Consider the following 27,138-nt stretch of genomic DNA (forward strand, 5'->3'; position numbering starts at 1 on the left):
TCTAAAATTATACACTTGCAATAATTCCAGACAATGTTTAAACAGGAATATTGGTTCATCTTGGTTGTCCCTGCAGTTTTAATGAGCCGATTGTTCCATTTCCAGTGTAGACATCTCCCTACTGGTATGCATCATTTGAGAAATTAAAGCAGCGTCTTTGATGTGTCGATGCAATTAGATAAAGGAAAAGCAAAAGCAAACCAAACAAAGCAGAAGTATTGGTTTTGGAATACAAGGTAGAGAACAGCAGGCAATACAACTCTTGGATAGAGGCAACAAAAAAGTATAGAATTTACTATCTCAACTGAAGAAAGAGCTCTGTCGGGGTCTACTGCCCCTGGAGTGTTGTGACTGCAGCAGTGTTGGAGGAGAACGTTTCGCTTATCAAAAGGGAGATGGTGTTTTCACAGCCCGAGAAACAGTGACCCAGGAGAACATGCGATTCTCGGCCGTCCTGCACCCATTGCTTCTTCCATCTCGGTTTTGTGCACATTCAACGCGCCTGTCGCTGAAGGACTAGTTCATGTCATTGTTTTTATCCTTGAGTAATTGCAAAAGGATTTACAAAGAGTTTTACCAGCCATTTCATTATAACATTATTGGAATAAGGCCTAAAGAGAAAGAAAAAATCAACATATTAGCCATGAGCTGTACTATGTGATGTGAGAGTGTAGTTGTCCTGTGGTGCTCTGGGTCACTGGGGCGAACGGGGACCTGATGATGGGTTATATGATGCCCCCAGTGTCCCAGAAGGAAATCAGGAGGTCTGTGAACCTGGGTGAGAAAATACTGTGCCTTTACTGTTTTTTTCCTGCCTCTAATTGTCTATGTATTTTTAAAATGAGTTTAACATAATTCTGAGGCAATCACTAAGCTTCACCAGCCACCGCAGGGGTCCAACACACACACATGGTTAAGAAACCTGTGGTAGAAAGAAGCGTAATCCACAGAAGAAAAATCTGCAGACACAAGATGATGAAGTGTAGAACACACAAACAAAAATATCCTGCGCATCTATTTGCCAAAGAAAGATACGGAGTGATGTATTGGAAAATATTTTGACAAAAATGCATAGTCAATGTGAGAAGAATTTTTAATTAACATTTAATAAAAACTAAAGGCAAAGCATTAGGGAAAAACTTAGTGAATTTATGGTGGAGTGAACACGATGGCAGGAACAAGTTCATGTCATCTGGGTGTGCAGTTTCTTGGGATTTTACTTTATGTGTTGATAGAACTTGAAAATCTAGAGGAATGAAGAGGTAACGAAACACGAGCTGGTCAGAAAGGCCGTGGCCGTGTCTTGTGGAGACATACGATTGGGAAATTAGTGCAGGAATAAAGCACCTGGAGAGGAAGAGGAAACAGGATCCAGCATCTCAAAGAAGTCCAGACTCGGCCTGGTCCAGGGTTGGGGAAAGAAAGCAATGGTGACTTTGGTGAAAGGATGCATAATAATTATAACTGCTAAAATTTATTGGCTATTTACTATGAATTCAGATTTGGTCCTAAGAATTTAATATTTACTACTTACCTCAATCTCCAAAATAATGCTATGAACCTGGAAATTGGTGGTGTCATTCCAGGTGGTGTCATTATTCCATTGAACAGATATGTTCTTTAGTGTGTTTATTTATTCCACTCTTAATACAACTTGGTGGTGAGGGCAGCTTCCCCAGTTTCAGGCATTCCCAGATGTGGGGACAAAGGAAATTATTAACTTAGTCTTAGAAGTTCTTGTATAAATAAAAATAAATCAATTGCTATTGATATTATTACAATAGCATATCCATCAAAATTCTAGCTGGGCATCTTAGAATATTCAAGGTACCAGACAAGGACTCCTTAATTTGGAAGATAGGGAAAGATGGGTGTCCTTGGAGAGAGAGGTGGGTGTGACTGGGTGTGGTTGGCCTTGAGAACTCTTGTCCCAACTGCCCCAGGTTTTGAGAGAAGAGGAAAACGGGTCTAGAGCCGACAGAACTTTCCAGCACCCTTCTCCTTCAAATAGTATCTGGATTGGTCTCGGGGCACCGTGTAGTTGGTTGGACTGTCAGAGTCTCTGGATTCTGGGTGGGACTCCTGATGCAAGCCTGTCCATCTGTGTTTCATCTCCTTGGCCAGAGATATTGGCTCAGTGTCAGGCAATGACTCAAGCTGGTCCACAAGGGTCAAGCCTGGCATTTTGCTGGGAGGATGGGGAGACATCCCATCCCATGTGCTTTATCCTCTGAGGTTGCTAAGTTATGATTTGTGAGTCTGGGACTGCCAGCAGCTGCTGTACCTTGGAAGTGCCTATCTGAGCACGAGGCCAGCAGAGAGGAGTCACCATTAGAAGATGGAGACCAGGTTCTGGTGTATCTCTTATACACTAACTCCAGCCTGTCCCGGAAACCAGGTCAACCTGTAGACTTTTCACTCATGTGAGTCTGCAGATCCCCTTTTTTGGTATATGCCTTTTCAGCTTTCTATCAATCATTCCATCCCAAAGCATTCTGACTCAGGACACTAGCCTGTTTGACATCTCAGTTAGGAGGCAACTGGGATGGTGTTTGCATGAAGGGTAGCAAGCCGACTGCTGGTTCCGGGCAGTGGTCCATCTACAGTGGGTTAGGTCATCCTCACGTGCTGCTTGGCCCAGTACCCATTGGGCCCAAGCAACCTGCCTTTGCCCAAGAAAGCTTATTCCTAAAGAACAGAACTTACCAGAACAGCTGAAAATACTGACCACCTGGTTAAATGTGGATCCCATTGCTTGGATCCTGTTGAAGGAAAGAGAGAATGTCTTGGGACCAGTAATTCCCAAGCTGGGTGTTTCTCAAACAGATGATGTATGTGTCATAGGATGGTCATCCTGTCCTCAGGATGCCTTCTAACTGTGTCAAGTGGGCCAGTCATGCTGCTGAAACCAAAAGGAAAGAGCTCAAACCCACAGACTCTAGTGTGGGTACAGAGTCTGCTTTGACCTCCGTGTATTCACTCATTCCCTGGGACAGAGCCCTTGAGCTGCTCATCAAAGCCCTTGCTCTTCTATTTCCCGTCACTCACAGCCTCTCCTGCAATTGGGTGAGGCCGCGTGACCGAATTCTAGCGGATGGAATAGAATTGGAAGCCGTGTGCCCCTTCAGACCTTCATGCACTCCCCCATGGCTTTTCCCACTCACATTGTGCAGCGGGTCAATTTCCAGGGAGCCTTCAAGGTCCCGTGTGCACAATTCCTGGGCATCCACCAACCTGGGTCCCCAAACCCTGTGGTCACCTGCTCACTCTCCCAGTATTTCTGCCCAGGAAGGGGTCAATTTCTGTTGTACATTTGGGGTCCACTCTTTACCATAGTTACCCTCCCCCAACTAACACATTTACCTAAATGTGTCGAGCACCAAGGAGGAGGTCAGATAGCGTATGCTGTTAATGAAGGCAGCTCTGTGGTAAGCCTTATAAGCCCCTCTGGGTTTTCCATGAGGCTGAAGGGAACTCTGCATGACCTGCCCTGCCCACCTGGCAGCTTCTTCTTCTCTGCATTTCACTCACAGGGGCCTCCTTCCATTCGCAGAATGTGCCAGGTTCTCTCCTGTCTCTGACTTCTGCACACATTTCCTCTGCCTAGAACATCTCATTCCTCCCTCTGTGTGGGTCTCAACTGAAACTTTGCTTCTCCTTGAAAACCTTCACAGTTCAGCCACAAGAACGGGCAAGATACCCATTTCATATTTTTATACCATTTTATTTTATTTTATTTTATTTTTTTTGTGGTACGTGGACCTCTCACTGTTGTGGCCTCTCCCGTTGCGGAGCACAGGCTCCGGATGCGCAGGCTCAGCGGCCATGGCTCACGGGCCCAGCCGCTCTGCGGCATGTGGGATCTTCCCGGACCGGGGCACGAACCCGCATCCCCTGCATCGGCAGGCGGACTCTCAACCACTGTGCCACCAGGGAAGCCCTATGTTTTTTATATTTATATAGTTTTCCTTTATAGCATTAATTATAATTTGCCATTTTATACGTGAGCTATCATTTGATTACTATCTTAGTTCCCTCCTAGACTATAGGTTCCTTTAGGTCAGGGCTCTATTTCATTTTCTTTAACATCATGTGGTTGGTTACTTGGAAAGGTACCTGGTGGAAAATGCTCAGTAAAAATTTGTTGAATGTATAAGGTGTACATGGACCCCATCCTCTTCCAACTCCTCATGAACTTTATTCATTAACTATTTCTCACTCCCTGTACCATCAATATCAATACTAAATCCAATATCAGAAACCTGGGAAAGGTGATGCCAACAGAAATCACATGGCTTTAGGGGTATGTGATCACATTTTTGCTTGAGATGTGTTCAGTTTGTGATACTGAGTCATTAGGAGATACCCTGGGATTTCCCTGGTGTCATAGCGGTTAAAATGTGCCTGCCAATGCAGGGGACACGGGTTCTATCCCTGGTCCGGGAAGAGCCCACATGCTGCAGAGCAACTAAGCCCGTGTGCCACAACTACTGAGACTGCATGCCACAACTACTGAGCCCACGTGCTACAACTACTGAAGCCCACACACCTAGAGCCTGTGCTCCCCAACAAGAGAAGCCACCGCAGTGAGAAGCCCGTGCACTGCAACGAAGAGTAGCCCCTGCTCACCACAACTAGAGAAAGCCCGCGCGCAGCAATGAAGACCCAATGCAGCCAAAAAATAAAAAAGATATCCTGCAAACAGTCTGGAAGTCAGACCTGTGAACTGTAGAAACGGCTGTGCTAAGATGAACACAGAGGCAGTAACTGAAATCTGGGAGTATATTAGATCCTGGAAAGAGGGCAGAAATAGAGAAAAAAAGTCATACAATTGTGGAATAAACAACATCAAGGATTGTTACGGAATCTGTGTCTTGTTCAACTCTGTGCCGTACTCAGCGTCCAACACGATAGCTATACATAGTGAATGCTGATGAAGAGGACCCAGTAAAAGATGCTGTAATGGATTTTCCTGTAACAATGCTGCATAACAAGCAACCTCTAAATCTTTGTGGCTGACAAGAACACTTTTTATTGTGCACAGATCTGGGAGCAGCTCTGTTTCAGTCTGGGAGGTGGGTGCAGGTCTGCTCCACGTGACTTTCATTCAAGGACCAGGTTGAACGAGCAGTGCCCACTTGCAGAAAGCCCCTCCCTTGGAGAATGGCCTCAGCTGTGTCACACTCACTAACATTCCCTGCTAGGGAACTAACCAACTAACTCACCGACTAACACAGGAGCAAGTCATCTGCATAGAAGCAACCTACATGTCCTTCAACAGAAGAATGGATAAAGAAGATGTGTTATATATGTATACAATGGACTATTGCTTAGCCATAAAAAATAATGAAATAATGCCATTTGCAGCAACATGGATGGACCTAGAGATGATCATACTAGGTGAAGTAAGTCAGACAGAGAAAGACAAATATCATATGATATCACTTATATGTGGAATCTAACAAATGACGCAAATGAACTTATTTACAAAACAGAAATGGAGTTACAGACATATTGAAGAGACTTGTGGTTTCCAGTGGGGAGGGGAGCGGGGGAGGGAAGGATTGGGAGTTTGGGATTAGCAGATGCAAACTATTATACAGGGAATAGATAAACAACAAGGTCCTACTGTATAGCACAGGGAAATCTATTCAATATCCTGTGACAAACCATATTGGAAAAGAATAAAGAATGCATATATACATATACATATATACATATATATATTCAGTTATATATATATATATTTCCCTGGTGGCACACTGGTTAAGAATCCTCCTGCCAATGAAGGGGACACGGGTTTAATCCCTGGTCTGGGAAGATCCCACATGCCGCAGAGCAACTAAGCCCGTGCACCACAACTACTGAGCCCATGAGCCACAACTACTATGTATGTGTGTATATATATATATACATATATATATATCACTTTGTTATACAGCAGAAATTAACACATCAGTGTAAATCAACTATACTTCAATAAAATAAATTTTATAAAAAGAAGCAAGTCATCTGGCCAAGCCCAAGTCAGTGGCCCAAAGATGTTTCTTCTCATCCTTCTCTACTATGAGGGGCTGGAAAAAACACGGCGGCAGGTCTGAGTGTGTGATCCTTTCAGGAGGAGGGAGAAATAGGACAGAAAATCCAGTCTTCAAGTTGGAGAACTAGGACAATGAGACTTCCTTCCAAGAAGGAGGTCTTCAATAGTAGATGCAGAGAGGGTCAATACCTACCCTGAGGAAAGGCTGTTGGATGTGTTTGTGGTTAGGTAACATTTAGGAGAGCATTTCAGCAAAGTGGTGGGGGCACAAACCACCCAGCAATAGAGGTAGACTTGCCAGATTTAGCAAATAAAAAATATAGGATGCCAAGTCGACTTTTTAAAAATAAACTTATTTATTTATTTATGGCTGTGTTGGGTCTTTGTTGCTGTGCGTGGGCTTTCTCTAGTTGCGGTGAGCGGGGGCTACTCTTCGTTGCAGTGCACGGGTTTCTTATTGTGGTGGCTTCTCTTGTTGTGGAGCACGGGCTCTAGGTGCGCAGGCTTCAGTAGTTGTGGCATGCGGGCTCAGTAGTTGTGGCTCGCGGGCTCTAGGGCACAGGTTCTGTAGTGGCGCACAGGCTTAGTTGCTCTGCAGCATGTGGGATCTTCCCGGACCAGGGCTCGAACCCGTGTCCCCTGAATTGGCAGGCGGATTCTTAACCACTGCGCCACCAGGGAAGCCCCCCGAGTTGACGCTGATTCTGATAAACAAAAACTAATTTTAAAATGATATTTAGCTCTAATTAGTCATTGTTTGTATGAAATTCAAATTAACATAGGTATCTTGTATTTTGATCTGACTGCCTTACATTGGGGTCATGAATGAGCAGAAGGTGAGGTATTGGAAGAAGGACCGAAAAGACCATTTTTGAAGTTTGGTGATGGAGGGAGGGTGGGATAAACTGGAGGGTCTATATAGTAGTGAAGGGTTCTCTTAGTAGCGAAGAACTAACCCATGTTATCAGAGATCGTCTGACATACACCCATGGGGTGTGTGTGTGGGCTAACATTTCACATTTTGGGAGCTGATGGGATGAAGGAAAAAATTTGAGCAGTGATTGGATCCAGTGACCCCAGAGCATCTCTTTGTGGCAATTAAAACCAAAGCACACACGACTCCTAAGACTTTGTCCCAAGCTATGAGCTTAGAGTAACCTGCATGGGACCAATTACTAAAAATGTCATTACATGGTGGCCTGGACTTGCTCTCCTCTGGTTTTCACAGATGTGAAGACTTGTCTGTTGTGCCCTGTTGAGATGTTCCCAAGGAGACTCGGGGTGGCAGCACAGGTTGGGCATGGGGGTTGCACAGCGGACAGATGACCACTGGCTGCCTCTGAAGAGAGGGCACTCTACACGTAGCTGATGACCATGGAATCTCCTTTGGAAGCAAATAACTTAAAGGGTGTGTGGACTGAGTCTGGGAGGACCCGACAGCTCCATGGACCTGAATCCAACCCCAAGACGCAGATTTTTGTGACTGATGCAGAACTGAGGGGTACAGTCGCTGCATTGGGCCTGAGGACAGTTGGGGAGGGTCCCCAAGACAATGTTGCCTTGGAACCCAAGGATGGGTCTGGGACTCAGCCAAAGACACCTCTGTTCATTCCTTTACTCCCGCCTTGAGGTGGGAGAACGGTTTGGGTTGCCATCCTTTCCCATCTAGTGGACTCTCTGCTCTTGAAGGTCGAGCTCAGCTGTGAGAACACAGAAAGGATGCCGAGTGTTGAGTCAGCAGACCATGGTGCCTATTCCAGCTCCATCACTAGACCCGCACTGCAAACTTTGACCTGCACCTTAGCTACAGGTCCACGCTGCAGATCCTTTATGTGACACAGGGGTCATAAGAATACTTAACTCATAGGGCTATTGTGAGAATTAACTGGAATCCCGTAGCCCTTTGTATGCAAATCAAATATATGTCATTGTAATTATTTCTTTAGGTAATGATCACTCTTAGTAGACAGGGGGGTCCTTTAAGACAGGATCCATTTTGTTTTTAGTTTTATATCCCAAGTACTTAATATCTAGTACACAACAAAGTCCTTAATACTGTTGGTTAAGTAAAATCAGATCACATATCTCGGGCTGGGATTTCCAGAAATTAAGTTGTCAGAGTCGGCAAGAAACCCTGAGGAGTTAGCAAAATGACTGTCCTTCCGGTTACTTCCTCTCCATCATGCAGGCCCTGAAATCATAACGCCGTGCACACCTGTGTGACGTGAAGAGCAGTTTCTGTTTCTGTGCTTGTCTAGACAGAAGAATTCTCGAGCCACCTTCAGCTGCCTTCTCTTTCGGTGGCAGCCCCTGCCGGCCTCCAGCCTGTGCCATCTGACTGCTGGTGCGTTAAACAGCTCCACCCTGACAGTGTGTTGTACAATGAACTGATAAGCTGTTTTTGTCTCCTGTTGACCCAGCCTCACAGATAATTCCACGGCTTTTAGACCAAACAAATGGCGGACTTGAAAGGGTAAAATTCAGTCAACTGTTTAAAAAACTTTAAACAGCTGATTGCCTCAAATGTGATTTCGATTTAGTTGTGTTTACTCTGCTTTACAAAGGTAAAGCCCGTGTGGTCTATAAAAATTTAAGGTCTCCTAGAATGTGTCGACTAGATCACAACAGTTATTTTACAGGAATGCAACATGAAATCAGTGAGCACCAAGTGTTGTGAGGGTGATGAAATATATGAAACCGAGCAGGACCCTAGGCACAAAAGCCTTTCTGGGCACACAAGTCTTCCTGTGTCCCCCGTTTCTTGATTACAGGAAATAGGCTTCATTCAGCCTCCAGAACCTTCCCTGAGTTCCAAAGGGCAGGTTCAAACAGTTGCTAATCAGGGAAGGGAGGGGATGCAGAGACACAGGAGGAGTAGTCAGGAAACAACAGTGCAGCCTTGGGGCAGGGTCCTGGTTCCCCTCAAGGGATACACATAACAATGTCTTTGGGCTGTTTTGCAGATACCAAAACCCCCAACAGATGGGAGAAGTTAACTGTACCCTGCCCACAAGCACGTAGACCCCAGACCAGTTGGAACCAGAAGGTTAATGATGCCGACTCCCGATTACCCCACCACCAACCAATCAAAAGAATGTCCATGAGCTGACCACGCCCTGCTCCTTGAGCACTCACTACCCACTCCAGGGCAGGACACACAGTTTTGAGGGCATTAGCACACTGTGGCCCCCTTTGCCTGGCAAAGCAATAAAGCTATTCTTTCCTCTTTCACTCAAAACTCTGTCTCTGAGATTTAATTAGGTGTAGGTATACAGAGGCCAGGTTTAGCATCATATAGGAACACATTTTGGGGGAAGAAAAGAAAATATCATGAAATTAAATTAAGAAAGTCAATAATTTTTCTTTAACATATTACTTCTGGAGACTCACCTATTATCTTTGAAGATATATTTTTTTCCCTAAGATTCTGTTGAAGACGATTTAATGAATTGCTTGGTTGGTTAAGTTGACCAACTCTAAGGCAAAGTTCTACAAATCGGTCAGGGGTCCAGATGGAACCGACGGAAAGAGGAACCAGACACTTCCACGAGAGATGCAGGAATTAATGCTTTTGACGTGTTGCATCGTACTTGAAATGATTCGGCAATCGGACAACAGTGCACTTAAACAGCAGCAGAAAAACAACCTTCCGTTTGATTCTTACTGAGATTTATTGTTTTTAATAATGCCACTTTTCAGAAGTATAGTCACGTGCTCACTTAGACAAGCTGACAAAGTGAAAACTTGTACGTGATGCAAAGTACCCATTGAGCCGGAGATTAAGACACAAATGGTGTGGTGACAAGTCAAGTGTCCCCAGCAGATGACAAACCCCAACCTCCCTTCCTGCGATCTGGCTCCCCGTCTTGCCCCGTAGAACCCACAAATGAATATCTGGCAAAACACAGAACACAGATGGCTGCCGACTGACATGAAAAGTAAATTTTATTAAACATGTTTACATACATGAGTTGGAAGTTCATTTAAAAGCACAGGGGAGTGTTAAGACAAGTGGTCAAAATAGAAAGATACTACCCAATTAGAATCAGTTGATTGTTGGCCACTAAGACAGAACGGAATCTAGTAGAAGTACACCAATGCTTCAGTCCTTCCTGCTCAGCATGGTGACCAGTGGTCAATCTGTGCCCTGGGAACGATGGGCAGGTCGTTCTGGCGTGTGTAAATAATAAATAATTCACTTGGTGCAGGCAGTATGTCTATGGATTAAAATCTATGTGTACACAGTGTCTACATGTGTTACAGCCCCACAGGAGGAGTCTACACCAAAATATTTATTAGAAGGAATTTGGTCCATACTACATCACGTTTTCCAGAGGGTAAAAAATAAAGTCCATCTATAGACATTTCACTCCCGACTCACATACTGAGTCTGGCTGAAACCTGTAAAATGTCTATAACAAAAAATGGATGGCTTAGATTTCTTGGTTATTTCAGTAGAGTAATTAACAAGCAAACTGTACAAGTACATGCAACATACAAGCTGGCCTATGTGGAACTAACATACATTATTAAATAACCTTTTGTTTCTTTTCTTCGCTTTTTCTTTCTTTATTTTCTTTTCTTTTTTTTTTTTTTTTACAAAACGTGCATGCAGCTTTGAACAGTTCCAAGTCATGCTGCTCTATCTGTGAAATCACAAAAGTGGAGGGACCCATAAAAGGAGGGAGAAGATCTCAACGCACCTGCAGAGCCTGCAGTTGGTAGCACATATACAGAAGGTCACAAGGGAATTCAAGGCTGAGAAAAACTCAGATGAAGAAAATGCAAATTGAAATTGGACTTTGTTTCATTTCCCGCCCCCCCCACCCAAAAGTAAGATACTTTGCATTAAAAAAATCAAGCTTTGTGCTTGCATCGATCTCAAAGAAATGTAAATTAAAATTGGATAAAAAACATTCGTTTAGTGCAGAATATTTTGACTGGAATTTCCAGTGGAATATTAACAGCCCATACCATGCTCTTTCCGGGACAGGTGGCGTGTCTACGCTGAGACATGGCTGAGGAGCCCGGGCATTGCTTAAAGTGTCTGAGGCTCAAGTCCATTTCTAGTCACCATTTTGGGAAGTCAAACATATGGTTTGTACACATGAGCATACACTTGTCTTGTTTTTTTTTTTTTTGGATGTCAGGAAGGAAAAGGCATTACCAGGAGTGTTCCAAGGTACCCTGATGCTGTTAGTTTAGCTCCTAGCACTAGCTGCAGGCTCGGTTCTGTAAAAGTATTCCATGCAAAACAGTGGAAAACATAAATTAATGTTTTAGAATGCAAACAGATATGCGCTTCATTCAAAAAAAGTGATGCTGTGGTTGTTTGTTTTTGGAAGATAATGTTTTGTTTTCTGGGTTTCTACACATAAAACCTTGAAGGATCATAAAGCGAAAGCTAGTGAAACCCTGCATTGGCCTCATCTTGTCTTGTTGTACACACTCTGAGGAGATGCTACAGAGACTGCTTCAGCCCTTTTTTTTTGGTGCTTTTGGAAAAAGAAAGGAAGGGTCTCTGTAAATATCACTAGGTCTGTCTGTCATGACACAGCCAAACACGAGTGGAAATAACAAATACAGTGAAAACCAAACCGAAACAAATCAAGAAAACGAAATCAACAAACAACACACAAATAAACAAAACTTGTCAACCCCAGGGAAATAACACTGCTGTGGTTTGTGCAAAAAACCGGTACAATACAGCTTTTCACAGAGTGAGAGTTTCCAGTTCAATTTGGGGTATGTGTGTGTGTGTGTGTGTGTGTGTGTGTGTGAATTTGCAGTTTCCCCTCTCTCATTTGTCAGAAGCATCAGTGATTCTCACTAGCACGTTGACTTCCTGTATTTGATAACTGCCTTGTTCTGTCATGTGAAGCCAGGTTTTAAACAACGATAGGGACATATTATTGAAACACGACTACCAGCAAAACACAAGTTGATTGTCTGTCTCCAACCATTCTTTTGATCATGAAATATCTTGGTTCAGATTATTATCCTGAAGGTAGAGTCTTACTGGTGTGAGTTCATTAGGACCGGATGCAGGGGGGGCCGGTGGAACTTTCCAGAGATGATTGGGAAGCCCGGCGGGTCAGGGGGGTGAGCGTGGGTTCAACCAGTGATGACGGGGGGAAGAGCTTGTACCAGCCGATGACCATGCTGGAAAGATCCAGTTCCTCCAACAAGATCTGGGCCACGCCCATAAAGCATTTGTGATCCATCCTGCCGTAGTCTCCCCAGACAATCACCTGCAGAGACAGACAACTGCAGTAAAGCCTGAGCTTCTCTCCTTCATGTGTGAACAGTTTAAAGCAAACTATTCTGTAAAAGTGAGCCAGTGAGGGAAGTGGGGAAGTGAATACAACTAAGACCAAGGAGGTATAGTAATAAAAAGGTACTATCCTTCAGGTACTCCGAGAGACACTTCACCAGGATTTTTAGATGTGATGGAACGCAAATCACGTTTCCCTGGTCAGTGAGGGTATTGTCTACATAAACCATGTTAAAAATAAATACACAAGTTTATGTATATGTAAATTCAAAACCGTCTTTAGCAACTACGATCTAGTAAGCAAAGTGCAGGGTCACAGAGATATACAAATGAAAATGTGTGCAAGCTAGGAGGGCGAAACAACCCAACTCCCTGTACCATGGCGTGCGTGGATGGTGGAGTATGAGCAAAGGATGAGAATATTCATTAAATTTCTTTTATATTATGGACTTGTTAGTGAAGGGGCAAGTTGAACAATAATTGTAAGCTGGTGCCCTTGAGGACTTGCCTGACAATGTTGGCTTGATCAGAAGGTTAATAAGTCAGTGATCTCACTGACAATTACCACCTTCTGTCTCCTTTTGGTGTCAGGTAAGATTTCCATTACACTTGCTCCAGGTTCTGTTTCCAACCCTTTAATCCCCAGTGGAGGTTCCCAAATGAACTCACTCAACTGCTTTACACAGGCAGGGATGGTGAATCTTCCCTTTTCAATTTACTGAGTAACCTTGCCAAGTTATTTAATCTCTGTGACCCTCAGACATAATCTTTAAAATGGGAATAATTGGAGTCAAAACATTTAGAAAAGGAAGCACCTAACAATACACCTGACATTCAACCCGTCCTGAACGTTTTCTGGTCCTTTCCTTTCTTCCTCTTTGAATCCCATGTCTCACTCAATAAACTAGTATTGGCATTGGTTGTCCTGATTATCTATCAATTATCTATCTATCTATCTATCATCTATTTATCTACCTAGGAGAGGAAATGGATGGGAAATAGAGCAGAAGTAAACAGAGAGGATGGAGAGAAGGAAGAAAGGGAGAGTGAAAACTAAAATCTTGTTTTCCATTAGAACCAAAAGATATTTTGATAGTATATATTACTTATATTGTAAATGAACAATTTGGACTTTATTCTCTTCCTGTTGGACCAGCTCTTCAATGTTGATATGGATAATGGGCCCGTTACAGTGCAAAAAGTCAAACCAGCTATGACTGACCTGAAGGACTTTACCCTGTGGACTTTCGTCAAAAACCAGGGACTGTTGATACAAGGGGTCAAGGGTCTTTCGTGCAATTCTTGTCTTCTTTTTGGCTATGCAGGCCCCGTTCTCCAAAAGATACACTTTGACGTATGGAGCTGAACAAAGGTAACATTAACAGATAAGAAGTTAATCCTTCAAGTTAAATTTTTTTTATTAGAGAATGCTTCCTTAGACAAATAGAGATGCTTGTTGAAAGTTTCCCATTGATTATTTAAACCATTTAAAATTTTCAGTGTTCCATAAATTCTATCCCTTAAAACCCATATGTTACCACTAACGCCATTCTCCTCTTTTGAAGCAAATGCATGCAAAGTTATCCTAAGATTCTGACTGACTTGGTTTATGGCTGGCAATACAAAACAGGTTTATATCTTAAAGCACATTTTATATCTAAAAGCTCATCCTTTCTGTGATTAGAACTGAATTTTTATCCCGCATTTATAAATGGGCAGAAAAAAAAATAACTGACACAGCTAAGAAGCCATCATAACTAAACTTTGTCTTAATACAACAAGACTCTTCCTAATATTTCCTGACAGAGTAACTGTGCAAGGAAAACCCAGATCCACTTTTATGATCCGCTTTTCTTTGTTGTTCCTTTTTTTTTTTTTTTTATTTTTGCGGTACGCGGGCCTCTCACCGCTGTGGCCCCTCCCGCCGCGGAGCACAGGCTCCGGAGATCCGCTTTTCTTTGACCCACGATGAAAGAACATAGAAAAGCTGCCTTGTTAATCAATCAGATAATGAAAAAATAGAGCATGTGAAATTCAAATGCAGCCAATGTTTTGAGGTTTTGCCCATGTGAGACTCTCTTGTCCAAACAGCAACACCGCTCCTTACCAGGTGTGGATTTGGATCCAGGCTTTTGCGTGAGGCTTCGTGCTCTAATCACTTCAACTTCTAATTGGCCTTTTTTATCCTCCATTCCAATTTGTATATCACCTGTGAGTGGAGGAAGCAAAATGTTTCAGCTTCTTTGCAGTCACATGCAGTTAAAAAAATAGAGGCCCGTAAGAGACTCCAAATTTCATGATCTTCATAAATAACTCATATTTTGAGCTCCCCTATACCATTTTCTTTCCCTACCTCCAAATCAGGTTTTGAAATGTTTCTCTTCATTTTTCTGGTGCTAATCTAACTTATGGGAGTCTCATACTGGTTTACAAATTACTTAACTGCAACAATACTGAAGCATTTAAGTGATTCTTGTACTCTAATAAGATTTCTTATCCTTTATGTCATCTATTATATAATACTTCTTAATAAAAAGTACAATTATCTGTGTTTCCATTATCTGGAGAAAACCTCCATTAATGTTTTGGTAAATATCCTAGCAATTTCACAAGTTCATTCATTCTTTCCTCCTTCTTCCCTTCCTTTCCTCCCTCCCTCCCTCCCTCCCTTCCTTCCTTCTTTCCTTATCTCTCTACCACTATATCTATGTATCAATCTATCCATCTCTATCTCTCTAACTATACGTGTATCTATGTAGCTATCTATGCATCTATGTATCTATCTATCTATCTATCCACCATGACCATATATCCTCAATTTATTGACTGTATGAACCACTGAATGGGCATGTCGTTACCTATTTAACCAGATCCCTCTGGATGGAAATACAGGTTATCTACATTGCTGTCATCGTAAGCAGCATTAGAATGAACAGCTTTATAAGGAATTTTTGCACCCTTGGTCAATTATTTCTTGAGCATAAATTCCCAGATTTTAAATTGTTAGGTCTAATTGAATGGACATTTGAAAATGCCATGTATATGCCAACATCCTTTAGAAGGGTTGTACCAGTCTGTACTGTGACCAGAAGAATCTGTCTCCCCATTTCCCACAGCCACTAATACTGTTAGGAGCCACATGCCTAGTTTTTGCCAATCTGACATTCAAAAAGTTATAAGTAGACTTTCTTTGATTATTAGGGAGGTTGAACATATTTCTAAATATTTTCAATTTTTATTCCTTCTTTTGTATTGCCTGTTTATGCCCTTTACCTATTTTTATAAGATGCTCAACTTTTTCTGAACGATACCATACTTTATCCCCGAAAACATTAAATATAATTATTTCTAAGTTGTTGTTTTTTTTTGTTTTTGTTGTTTTTGCGTGGGCCTCTCACTGTTGTGGCCTCTCCCGTTGCGGAGCACAAGCTCTGGACGCACAGGCTCAGCGGCCATGGCTCACGGGCCCAGCCGCTCCGCGGCATGTGGGATCTTCCCGGACCGGGGCACGAACCCGCGTCTGCTGCATTGGCAGGTGGACTCTCAACGACTGCGCCACCAGGGAAGCCCTCTAAGTTGTTTTTAGTTGGTTGAATCATCTCTACTTTCTCAGTTGTGAACTCCTTTTACTTGCCTGGTCCATTGATCAATGTTGTGGTGCTGAATTGTTTATTAGCTTATTGTTTATTGTTTATAATAATTCTGTTTCAGACCTTAGCTCCTGGACTCTTGGGTTTTTGTTTTTGTTTTAATCACATACACACATAGTTTAAAGAGTCAAACTGTTCTCTAAGACTTGTTATTAGTATAAAATATTCCCGGCCTTTCTCTCAACCTCTTGCCTTCCAAAGGTCACTGTTTTCAAAATTCTCAGTATTTTAACTGATGATTTATTTTTTACTTTTTGGCATTTGCATCCCTATCTCTAAATACCGTACATATATTTTCCTTTTTTCTTCAGTTTTAGATAATCATTATTGACCCCCAATTTTGCTCTCTCTCACTGCTTCCTACCCCCACCATATACTTGACATTTTCTGTCATCCTCTTCTCCCAATATCAATATTTATATTATGATTAGGCAACATTATTTGTAGCCGAGTGAACTGGAGTACCATGATTACTTCTCATTTCTTAGACTCTCTTCTTCTTTCCTACACCCACTAAGTGTCTTTTAAAAAGCCCTTGCTGACATTTTTATGGATGTATCACTGATTCAACCCCTTACTCTCTCCTGGTTGTTTATCTCTTCCATAAAATCAAGTATATCAGGTGTTCTATAGATTTTGTCTTACGAATCTGACATGCTATCGATACAGCTTGGACAGGTTGCTTATAAAGCCCGTTGCAGCTCTTTTATTACATTTTCCTTCACTACCGTCCTGGGTATCCCACCCATTGCTCTCTTGTGTGGAAGCATTTATTTACTGGATGGCATATTCCTCTTTTTTAGTTCACAATTTGTACATTCACTTAGTTCACTTTGTTGAAGTATATCCTCCAATAGCTTTCCGAGCAATGTTGGGTATAAGGAAAATGTTTTGAGACCATTCCTGTCTGAATATGTGTTTATTCTAGCCTCATACTTACTTGATGATTTGACTGGCAATTTTAGTCTTCATTGGAAATCAATTGTTACTCAGAATTTCGAAGGCCATGCTCATCTTCTGGATTCCAGTATTATTATTATTATTATTATTATTATTTTTTTTTTTGCGGTACGTGGGCCTCTCACTGCTGTGGCCTCTCCCGTTGCGGAGCACAGGCTCCGGACGCGCAGGCTCAGCGGCCATGGCTCACGGGCCCAGCCGCTCCGCGGCATGTGGGATCTTCCCAGACCGGGGCACGAACCCGCGTCCCCTGCATCGGCAGGCGGACTCTCAACCACTGCGCCACCAGGGAAGCCCCCAGTATTATTATTGAAGAGTCCAATGAGAAGCAGAGTTTTGATAGTCTGCATAAAATTATTTTTCCTCTTAGGAAACTTGTGGGGTGTTCTGTCAACCTCTGGTGCTGTAAAATCTCTCGATGATGTCTCTGTGTTGACCTATTCTCATGCGTTTTGCTGACTACTCTATGGGTTCTTTCAAGCTGGAATCTCATGTTCTTCAGGAAATACCTATTTCACATGTTGCATACAATTTTTTCCATTTATCATCTTTTTAAACTTTACATATGGCATATTTTGCTAGTAGACGTTTATCTGGCTTTGGTCTGGAAGTTCTTTCCCACTCCAAGAGTATAGAAACATTAATTTAAGCGATTTTCAGTATTTTCCAGTGTCTTTCTACACCCCGTTTCTCCTTTACAATTGAGTCCAAATTTTTTAAAAAATTAATTAATGTGTTTTCGGCTGCGTTGGGTCTTCGTTGCTGCGCGCGGGCTTTCTCTAGTTGCGGCGAGCAGGGGCTACTCCTCGTTGCGGTGCGCGGGCTTCTCATTGCGGTGGCTTCTCTCGTTGCAGAGCACGGGCTGTAGGCACGCAGGTTTCGGTAGTTGTGGCTTGCGGGCTCTAGAGCGCAGGCTCAGTAGTTGTGGCGCATGGGCTTAGCTGCTCTGCGGCATGTGGAATCTTCCCGGACCAGGGCTCGAACCTGTGTCCCCTGCACTGGCAGGCAGATTCTCAACCACCGCGCCACCAGGGAAGCCCCCCAAGCATTATTTTTTTTAAGTTCTGAAGTAGGGAGGTAATTCCATTAATATTTTTTGCATAGCTAGACACTTATGCCAATCTCCTTGATTGAATAATCCATCGTTTTTTCCGTGCTATAAAATTCTACCCTTCTCCTACATTTGGACTTACTGTAGACTCTCTGTCTTAACAGAAATTTGATAATTCAGAGATTAATGACTAACTTTATTCATTTTGCATATCTCAAGTTAGAAAAATGCATTAGAAATTAGAAGAGTCATTTGAAACCAGCAACACCTGAGCTAAAATGTTGCTTCTCTCTTGTATTACTATTATGCTACTTTATTATATTATTATTATTTTTTTATTATGCTACTTTAGATGATCTTATCAAGCATGAAACATCAGTTTAACTACAGAAAAAAATTATTCTTACCCATTGCAGGGGTGGCGAGGGTTTGGCGGCCAACAAGCTGGGCGGGTCCCAGTCCATCGAGAAAATCACTGAATTGACTATCCGCTCCTAGTCTCACTCCAGGAAATATTAAGCTATTACCAAAAGGACAAAAATCAAGACATTAGATCTTCTAGAATTCTTTTCATTAGTTTCCATTAGATGACGAGTTCTGGTCATGAATCAAACAGTACTTAGGCAATCGGTTTACTTACTGATTCTTTGCATTTCCTCTGAACCAAGCCCATGAAGCCCAGCACTGATTGCGAAAAGGTCTAAACTATCAGTTTAAGACCTGATGTTGTTACATAGTATTGAGCAGAGTTCCCTGTGCTATACAGTAGGTCCTTGTTGGTTATCCATTTTAAATATAGCAGTGTGTACATGTCAATCCCAAACTACCAGTTATCCCTCCCCTGCCTCCCTCCCTAAGTTCACCTGAAACTAACACAACGTTGTTAATCAACTATACTCCAATAAAAAATAAAAAGTTTAAAAAAAGACCTGATGTTCTATTCAGGAGAGCTCAGTTATAGTTTTTACTGTAGTAATTTTTCTGCACACTTTACAAATACAAATCCCTACGTAAATGTATCACTGACGTAAGATACAAGGTGCAAAATTTTATGTCATGAACTAATACATAAATAATTGCTCATGAGCATTAAGTAACATTAATGCTAAATGTTAAGAAATGGCTAATAATTTCTTGAATAGATATAGCATAGTACAAATTCTTATTTACAAATCAAAATGTTTAATTTCTTCATTTTTGAAAGAATTAAAATTTCATATTACCTGAGATTTTTATTTAATTCAAATGGAAATGAATTGGTTAACATAGGTCTATTTCTCACAACACCAGGACTGCTTGGAGCCCCAGGCTACAGGCTCTCCCAGAGCAGTGACTGTGCTCTTGTTTACTGACATCTCCTGGGTAACAAGAACCAGGCTTGTTACATAGTTGGACTTCAATAAGTATTTTTTTGAATAAACAGGTTTCTATAAGGATTGATTGTTTCCAGTGTGCTTTCACACATATTATTTCTTCACAATCAAAGGAATTAGGGTATTAATTATTATCCCATCTAGAGACTATAAAATAAATCTATGAGAGGTTAAGTGGCTTATTCATGGTAAATATTATTAGGTTTGTTAATTTTTACTTTTTTAAAATTTTTATTGGAGTAGAGTTGATTTACAATGTTGTGTTAGTTTCAGGTGTACAGCAAAGTGGATCAGTTATACATACACATATATCCACTCTTTTTAAGATTCTTTTCCCATATAGGCCATTACAGAGTATTGAGTAGAGTTCCCTGTGCTATACAGTAGGTCCTTATTAGTTATCTATTGCATATACAGTAGTGTGTATATGTCAATCCCAATCTAGATTTGTTAATTTTTATATCCGAAAATAGTGTCTCTGGTTTTCTAGTTGTAGATTGCTTCATAATACTTCAGCAAATATTGGTACTTTGTCAGCAAGTTTAACTACATGACATCATGCCTGCTGATTTTTGTTCTTGGCTGTATCTTGCTGGGAGGACGCATATCACTCATTGGAGCAGATAAAGGGATTCACTAGTCTTAGGAATGGGAAAGCCTAGCATGAACATTAACTTGGCAGAATGTGCTTCATTTTCTGAACAGAATAGAAAAATGCCAGTAAAATAAAATAAATCGTTAATATTAATTAGTAAAAGATATTTGAATGGTAATAAATAATTATGGAAAACTTGTACATGGTCAATCCCCAAGTAACCCACCGTAGGATACGAATTACTTGTTATCTATCACCTTAGTAAAAGTTCAATTTTACCAGAAAAATTCTCAAGCACAGGAAAATGCAGGTTTTGTGCAAGATCTAGATGAAATGGTAAAAATCATGTCAAGTAACCAAAACAAAATTCTAGTTATATTTTTTCAAAATTAATTAATTTCAGGATTAACTAAAATTCTTTAATCAGAAAAATAATGAAGCAGATAGCTCCTGGGCCTTTTTTCCTAAGGTAAAAATGAATTTGTGATGTTTTAAAAACAAGAAGTTTGAAGTTGCTATTATGAGAATGTTAGACTTACAACAACTTAGAGCCCAAAATAGTTTGGAGAAAAGTAGGAATACGGGCAATTAGTTCCACACCTCTAAGTTTTAATTCAGATTCTGGTAACTGGGCCAGACAATGAATTTCCCATATGAAAGAATCCATTCAATGTGGCATTTCTACAATAAACATCCGGTCATGGTCAGTTTATTCACGTTCACCCGCCCATTTCTTCATCCCTTTGAAATGTCTGTGTGACCAGGGGCAGAGGTGTGTCCGCGTGTGTGTGTGTGTGTGTGTGTGTGTGTGTGTGTGTGTGTGTGTGTGTGTGTGTGTGTATTATCCAAAGAGGTCAGGCTGTTTTCAAATGGATGGTTGACCTCTTGGCTGTATAAAGAAGCTGCAGGATCACCCTGGCGGCCTTGTTGACTGCCCTGTGACTGCAGGACCCTTGGCCCCGGGCCACGTGGGTGTGCAGAAGCCTCTTACTTTCCCTCGGAGCTGTAACTGTTGATGCTGCCGTCCGTAGACTCCCGGCTCGGCTGCCTCACCATCTTTCTCATCTCGGCTGCCATGCCCGTCTCTGTGCTTCTCTGGATGGTGCTTTTTAACTTCTTGTGGCCTGACTCTGACAGGAGAGAGTAAAAGAAACTCTAAGTTTGTTTTAGACGATTCCCCCTGAATATCGATTGATTCCGCAAGTACGATAGTTAATTATGCATATAATTAAAAATCTACTCAGAGAAGTAGTGTCCAAGAGAATACTCTGATTAATTAAATCTCTTTGCCAAAGGATGCTTTGGCCAAGGGGGTAGCAGCGGAAGGCAGACCAGCTGTCTGTATCCCAATGAGGCAAAATGCACTCCTTGTATTACTGCTGCTGAAGTTGTCAACTTCAGTGAAAAACTGGATTTTGCACGAACTGTTCTGCGGAACCTAACAGGTTTCTCCTAATCAGGGATGCTCCAACTGCATAGGGACAAACCTAAATGAATGGACCATGTCCTTTGAAAGAGAAGAGGCACTTGGAACTCAGCGTGAAAAATACCGCTGTGTTGGTACTGCCAGTCCTCACAAAGAAAAAAAAGCAGCACTTTATTTAAAGATTTTTGCAACACCGTAACATAGACGATCTCATCTGACATGACACAGAGGTAACCTATGTAGGCAGAACAGGTACTATCTTAATTCCAGGCTTCGCAGCTATGCGTGGCCTTTCGACCCAGCTGTAGCCTTCTGACAGCAGTTTTGGGCTGTCTCTCTTTTTGCACTGTGAATCATACTGGCTGATTATTTCCTTGATAAACTCTAAGTTCAGAGCAACTTTCTTGAGCCCCTTTGAAATGCACGAGCCAGTATACTATTCATAGCAAGGATATGGAATTCTAAAACATTTATTTGATTAGAGCAATATCGAAAGGTTAGACAAACTGTTAGACTTTTACAACCTGCCATGCTTTTTCTACCTACACATTCTATATGCATTTCTCGTTTTCTTTCCATTTTATTTTCACATAGTATCATTTAATACCCATGAGTGATATATGAAACATGCTCTATGTACATAACCACATCTATAAAATACATACATATGTGTATACATATAACCTTTTCAGTCCTCATAAAACCCCTGTGAAGAAGGGGCCTAAAAACATTCCTAAATAAACTGTATGAAAACTGAACGTTTTCCTCTCATTTTGGGTCACTGCAACACTTTTGTAAATTGTCTAACAAAAGATGTCGTGGCTTATATCCTATGGACTCAATGTGGAATATTCTCTATATAACAGCCATGCTGCGTAAATTGGAATATGTCACTCCCTTCTCAAGATCTTCTGATGGTTTATCAATCAAAATTAAAAGAAACTCTAAACTGTTATCATGGCTCCAAAATGCATATGATCGGGTCCCTGGTTGCCTCTCAGACCTTCCCTCCCCCATCCCACGTGGTCACTGTCCTTTCCTCAACGCTGCCTTCCTTGCATTTGCTTGGACACCCCAAGCATGCTGCTTCTGGGTGCTTTGCCCCGAGTCTGTCCTTCTGATTTTCTTGTTTATTCAGGGCTCTGCTCCAACATCACCTCCTCAGGGAGGCTTTTTCTTATCCTCATCATTCTTTATCCCCTTGCCACACTTTATATTTCTTCATGACGCTGCTCCGTCTGCTAGTAAAGCTTCATTTGTTTGTTTGTTGTTGTTTCACCAATTTGAAATTAATTTCTACAAGGAGGGGGACGTGTGGAATATCCCTCACCGTTATCCTTAGTATCTCGAACAGTGGTATGAATCACAGCTCTCATAAGAAAGTGCATTTTCTCATCCCACTAAACACAATTATACAATACAAACAGGTCTATATTCTTTTAAAGATGGTACTGTTTCATTGTATGGTTATGTGGCATCACAATTAAACCATCTCTTTACTGATGAGCACTTGGGATGTTTCCAGTGGTTACAGGAGTTTTGATAGAGCAAATTTTTAGAAGTTGAAATGCTAGTGAATGGGTAGGAATCTGTTTGATCTTATTAACTGTTTCTAACTTGCCGTTTAGAAACCTTGTAGCAACCTTCCCATGGACGTACCCATTTTCTCACCTATGGCTCTCGACTCTCCACCTGTCCTCTTTCTGGTCTCTGTGTTGCTCACTGGACGTGTCACTGTAGAATTTGTACACTTCCTCAAGGCAGGGACTTCACCTTTGGCCACTCTGGGTGCTGTCTGGCTTAGTTTGGGTGTTTATTTATGTGTATCCTGTGCCTCCTTCTTAAATGTAGCTCCTGTATGAAGTCACTGTGTAGAGCAATATTCCATCCCTGCGTGCATATTGGCCGCACCCCACCTGAGGGGAAGGGGCAAGCTCTCAGGGCGTATGACCCAAGTGAGCCAACTAGAATCGTGAAAAATGTTTACCCCAGGCAGCCTGAGGCAATAAACGAGGGCAGAACACCAAATTCTATTGAAAATCATGAGGTTGACAGCTAGAAAAATGGGGGCACATTTTAAATCTATATGGTGGGGGAATACTGAAAACTGGAGAGAAACAGTTAAGAGAATCAGCTGCAAGGGGTTCAGGTTAGAGTATCTGTTCATTCAGTTGTTCATTTATTTACCCATCCATGCATCCATCCATCCAACAAATATTTACTAGGCACCAACCAGGTGTCCCACACTGTTTTAGGTGCTGGGTATATACTGATGAGTAACAGATTTTCTGCCGTCATGGAGCTTACATACGTGTGTGTATACAAGCAAGGCAATGATCAAATCAACAAATATACGTAATAAGCCTGGTAATCTGTGCTACAGATAAAAATAGGCAGGAGAAGGGGGATGGAGAGTGTCGGGGGCAGAGCAGCAATGGTTTTATTAAAAAGGGGGTCAAGGTCTCATGAAGCATTGGTCTGGAGGACGTGAAGGGACTGGATGGTGGCTCCCACGGCTGGGTTGGTCCTGGTGGCTGTACTGGGGAGGCTGTGAGTGACGGTGGTCAGGAGGGGCCGCTGTCTGGTCAGCAGCCCCCAGTCCTCAGGTTTCCTCTGCAGTGTTTCCGGTGCTGGTTCTGAGTCCGGCCAGGAGGCTCTGTGTGCCTGGCCATCCAGATGATGGGGAGAGGCTGTCAGAGCCTGGCCTCTCCTGCATTTCCTAACACCTGTTACACGTGGTTGTCATGACATACTTGTTCAATGAATGAAAAGAAAAAATTTAAAAGTGAAGAGTTCTTTATCAATTTGTATTTTTAATGGCGATATCAAGTTTTCTCCAAGAAAGGTGTATCTACAGGGTGTTCCCAAATCCTTACAGCAGTTTTAAACCTTCATAGCTTTCAAAATGTAAGTGCTACACACTTTGCAAAACCATCATTTAAGAGGTTGGTTACTGAACTTTCTTTTATACTTATTTAATTTTGTGGATTTGAATAATAGTTTTTCATTTTAAAGTTTCTGTTTTAGTCCTTCTGAAGATGGCAATCATGGACCGTTACCTCTCGTCTTACTCATGTTAATAGATATGCATCACAAGAGCTCTGATGCACTAGACAATTGTAGAAGGCCCAGGTAACAGCTGGGGAAACAATTCCAGCCATGAATCTGTCTGATTTATATTCCAAGGGCTCTCTTATTATCCGGAATGTAAGGGTTGGAAGGAACATTGTTATATAGATGTGGAAACTGTACGTTTGGAGAAGTATAATTCATGCAGCAAATATCTGTCCAGCACTGGCATTGGTCCTTGCCTTTTCTGGATGCTGGTGATACAGCAGTGATCACAACCGACACGAACCTCTGCCTGATGGAGCTTACATTCTAGTGGGAACAAAGGCTTGTTCAGCATGCCCCTCGTTAGCCCAGAAGCTGGATGAGAAACCTGATGTTCTGAACCACAGTCTTGTGATCATTCCATTATACCACAGTTTAGGAAAACACAGCGTCTGATCTGATTAATTTTACAAACAGAGCAATAGTTTAGCTACACAGATATTTTCATGTATACATTTTCATAAGGGCTTACAAGTTCATCTGAAAACATTGTTAGAACCACATATATTCTATACAAGTGTATATAATTATTTGTATTCATCTCCCTATAATTATAGCATATATAATATGTTACATATGTCATTTTTAATACCAATATAATGTATTAAACCATTAAATATGTTACATATGTCATTTTTAATACCAATATAATGTATTATAATATAATATATAATATTATATTATATATATTATATATTATATATATTATATTATAAATATAATATATAATTATAATATAATATAATACCAATATAATGTATTAAACCATTAAATATTAGAAAATACTGTTATGTCTGTTCAAGATACCACCAGTATTTAATAATTACTTGTATCCACTGAAGAATCATTAACCAGATAAAGACATGAAGTTTGCTCTCAAATGATGTCATGAAACCTGAAACTTCTGTCCTAAGTACTATACAAAGAACAAAAGGATTAGAAAACTCGTACATTCACAAACACACAAAAATTAGTAAAATCCAATTATTGGGGGTAAGTATTTTACACATGCTTTAGAAGAGCAGATTTTCTCTCACAGAATGTTCCAAAATGTGTCCTATTTATATATGAACTCTCCCTTTTCATATTTAGAGATGCTACATTTAGAAACAACTTATTGACTTATTAATTCATTCTATAAATGCTCATTAAGCACCAAGGGCCTATAATCTAACAGGCATCGTTCTAGGTGTTGGAGCTACGCCAGTAATAAGACACGATATCACATACCATAAATAACTGAAACAGGTCGGGTAACATGATAATTTTCGACAAATATCACATGATATCACTTACATGTGGACTCTGACAAAAAAGATACAAATGAACTCATTTACAAAACAAAAATAGACTCACAGACATAGAAAACAAACTTAGGGTTGCCAAAGGGGGAAGGGGGAGGGATAAATCAGGAGTTTGCGAGTAACATATACACACTACTATATATAAAATAGATAAACACCAAGGACCTACTGTATAGCACAGGGAACTCTACTCAGTATCTTGTAATAACCTATCATGGAAAAGAATCTGAAAAAGAATAAATAGGTATATAGATAGATAGGTATATGTATAACTGAATCACTCTGCTGTACACCTGAAACTGACATGATATTGTAAATCAACTATACTTCAATTAAAAAATAAAGATAGCATAAATTAATGTAACTTAATAATATAAATTATCGTTTTAAAAATGATAATTTTAGATACTGGTAATCATCATAAAAAAATAAAGAAGAGCCGGTCTCAGTCGAGTGAATTCCTTTTGATCAGCTGGGCGGGGGAGGCCACTTGTAGAAAAGGAGGCCGCCGTGCAAGGGTCTGAAGGAAGGATATTCCAGGCAGAGGAGTAAGAGGCGGACCCTGAGGAGGGCCTGACCTCCCCTGGCGGGTCTGAGACGTGCGCGGGTAGAGGCTGGCGGGGAAGAGGCTGGAGGAGCAGCCCCGTGGGCGGCCGCGGGGACTCTGCGCTGACCGTGACGCGAAACCAAGGCGAGGGTCACGGTCTGATCTCCCTTCTCCAAGGGCCCCTCGAGCTGCTGTGTGGGAATGAACTGCAAGAGTAGGAGTGGAAGAAGCAGGGGACGGGGAAGCTTTCCTACCTAAGGAGAGAGAACACGGCGGTCGCGGTCGCGGCTGGGGGAGCCGCAGTGATACGCGAGGAGGGGCTTTGAGCTTGTCCTGCGGTGGAGCTGACAGCCCGAGCGCGCTCTGGTCCAGGAAAACTGGAACGATCACGAGCGTCTAGGTTTTCGGTTAGGATAACTAGTTGGATGACGGTGCCACTTACTGGAAAGGGAGAGGAACTCGTTGTAGGGGGTCGAAATTCTGAGTTCTCTGGTGGACGTTCGCGGGGGGGGGTCCCCGAGATAGCGGCGCGGGGAGTAAAGCAGGAAGAAGATGTACAAGTCCAGGCACGAGAGTCAGCTCAAGGCTGGAGAGGTTGGGAGGCAGCAGACAGACAGACAGGACGCACCGGCATGGGCATGCAAGTGGGATAAAGACCTGAGGCGCCAGTGTTTAACAGGGAGGCAGCGCAGCGGAGCCCGGGGTACATCCACATTTAAAGGTCTAGAAGAAAATCAAGGCTGCTAAGGGGTCTCCAAGGGAAGATCTTTTAAGGTTCGGAGAAAAAGAGGTACGTGTCGCGGT

The 27,138-nt window shown here is 41.8% G+C and overlaps 1 protein-coding gene across 50 annotated transcripts in view; it reads right to left on the reverse strand.

Moving 5' to 3' along the window:
- Nucleotides 1-11,794: 11,794 nt before the first annotated feature.
- RIMS1 (regulating synaptic membrane exocytosis 1) overlaps nucleotides 11,795-27,138 on the reverse strand; it is a 472,981-nt gene continuing 457,637 nt past the window's right edge. For all 50 annotated transcript variants that reach the window (XM_060168206.1, XM_060168205.1, XM_060168204.1 and 47 more), the window contains 5 exons: nucleotides 20,935-21,073; nucleotides 18,383-18,495; nucleotides 14,422-14,523; nucleotides 13,537-13,676; nucleotides 11,795-12,291 (listed from right to left, as the gene is read on the reverse strand). In XM_060168206.1, the coding sequence (XP_060024189.1) occupies nucleotides 12,073-12,291; nucleotides 13,537-13,676; nucleotides 14,422-14,523; nucleotides 18,383-18,495; nucleotides 20,935-21,073 (713 nt within the window). In that variant the 3' untranslated portion in view covers nucleotides 11,795-12,072. The remainder of the gene's footprint in view (nucleotides 12,292-13,536; nucleotides 13,677-14,421; nucleotides 14,524-18,382; nucleotides 18,496-20,934; nucleotides 21,074-27,138) is intronic.

The sequence above is a fragment of the Lagenorhynchus albirostris genome, chromosome 12 (assembly GCF_949774975.1).
Source record: "Lagenorhynchus albirostris chromosome 12, mLagAlb1.1, whole genome shotgun sequence".
Taxonomy (NCBI): Eukaryota; Metazoa; Chordata; class Mammalia; order Artiodactyla; family Delphinidae; genus Lagenorhynchus; species Lagenorhynchus albirostris.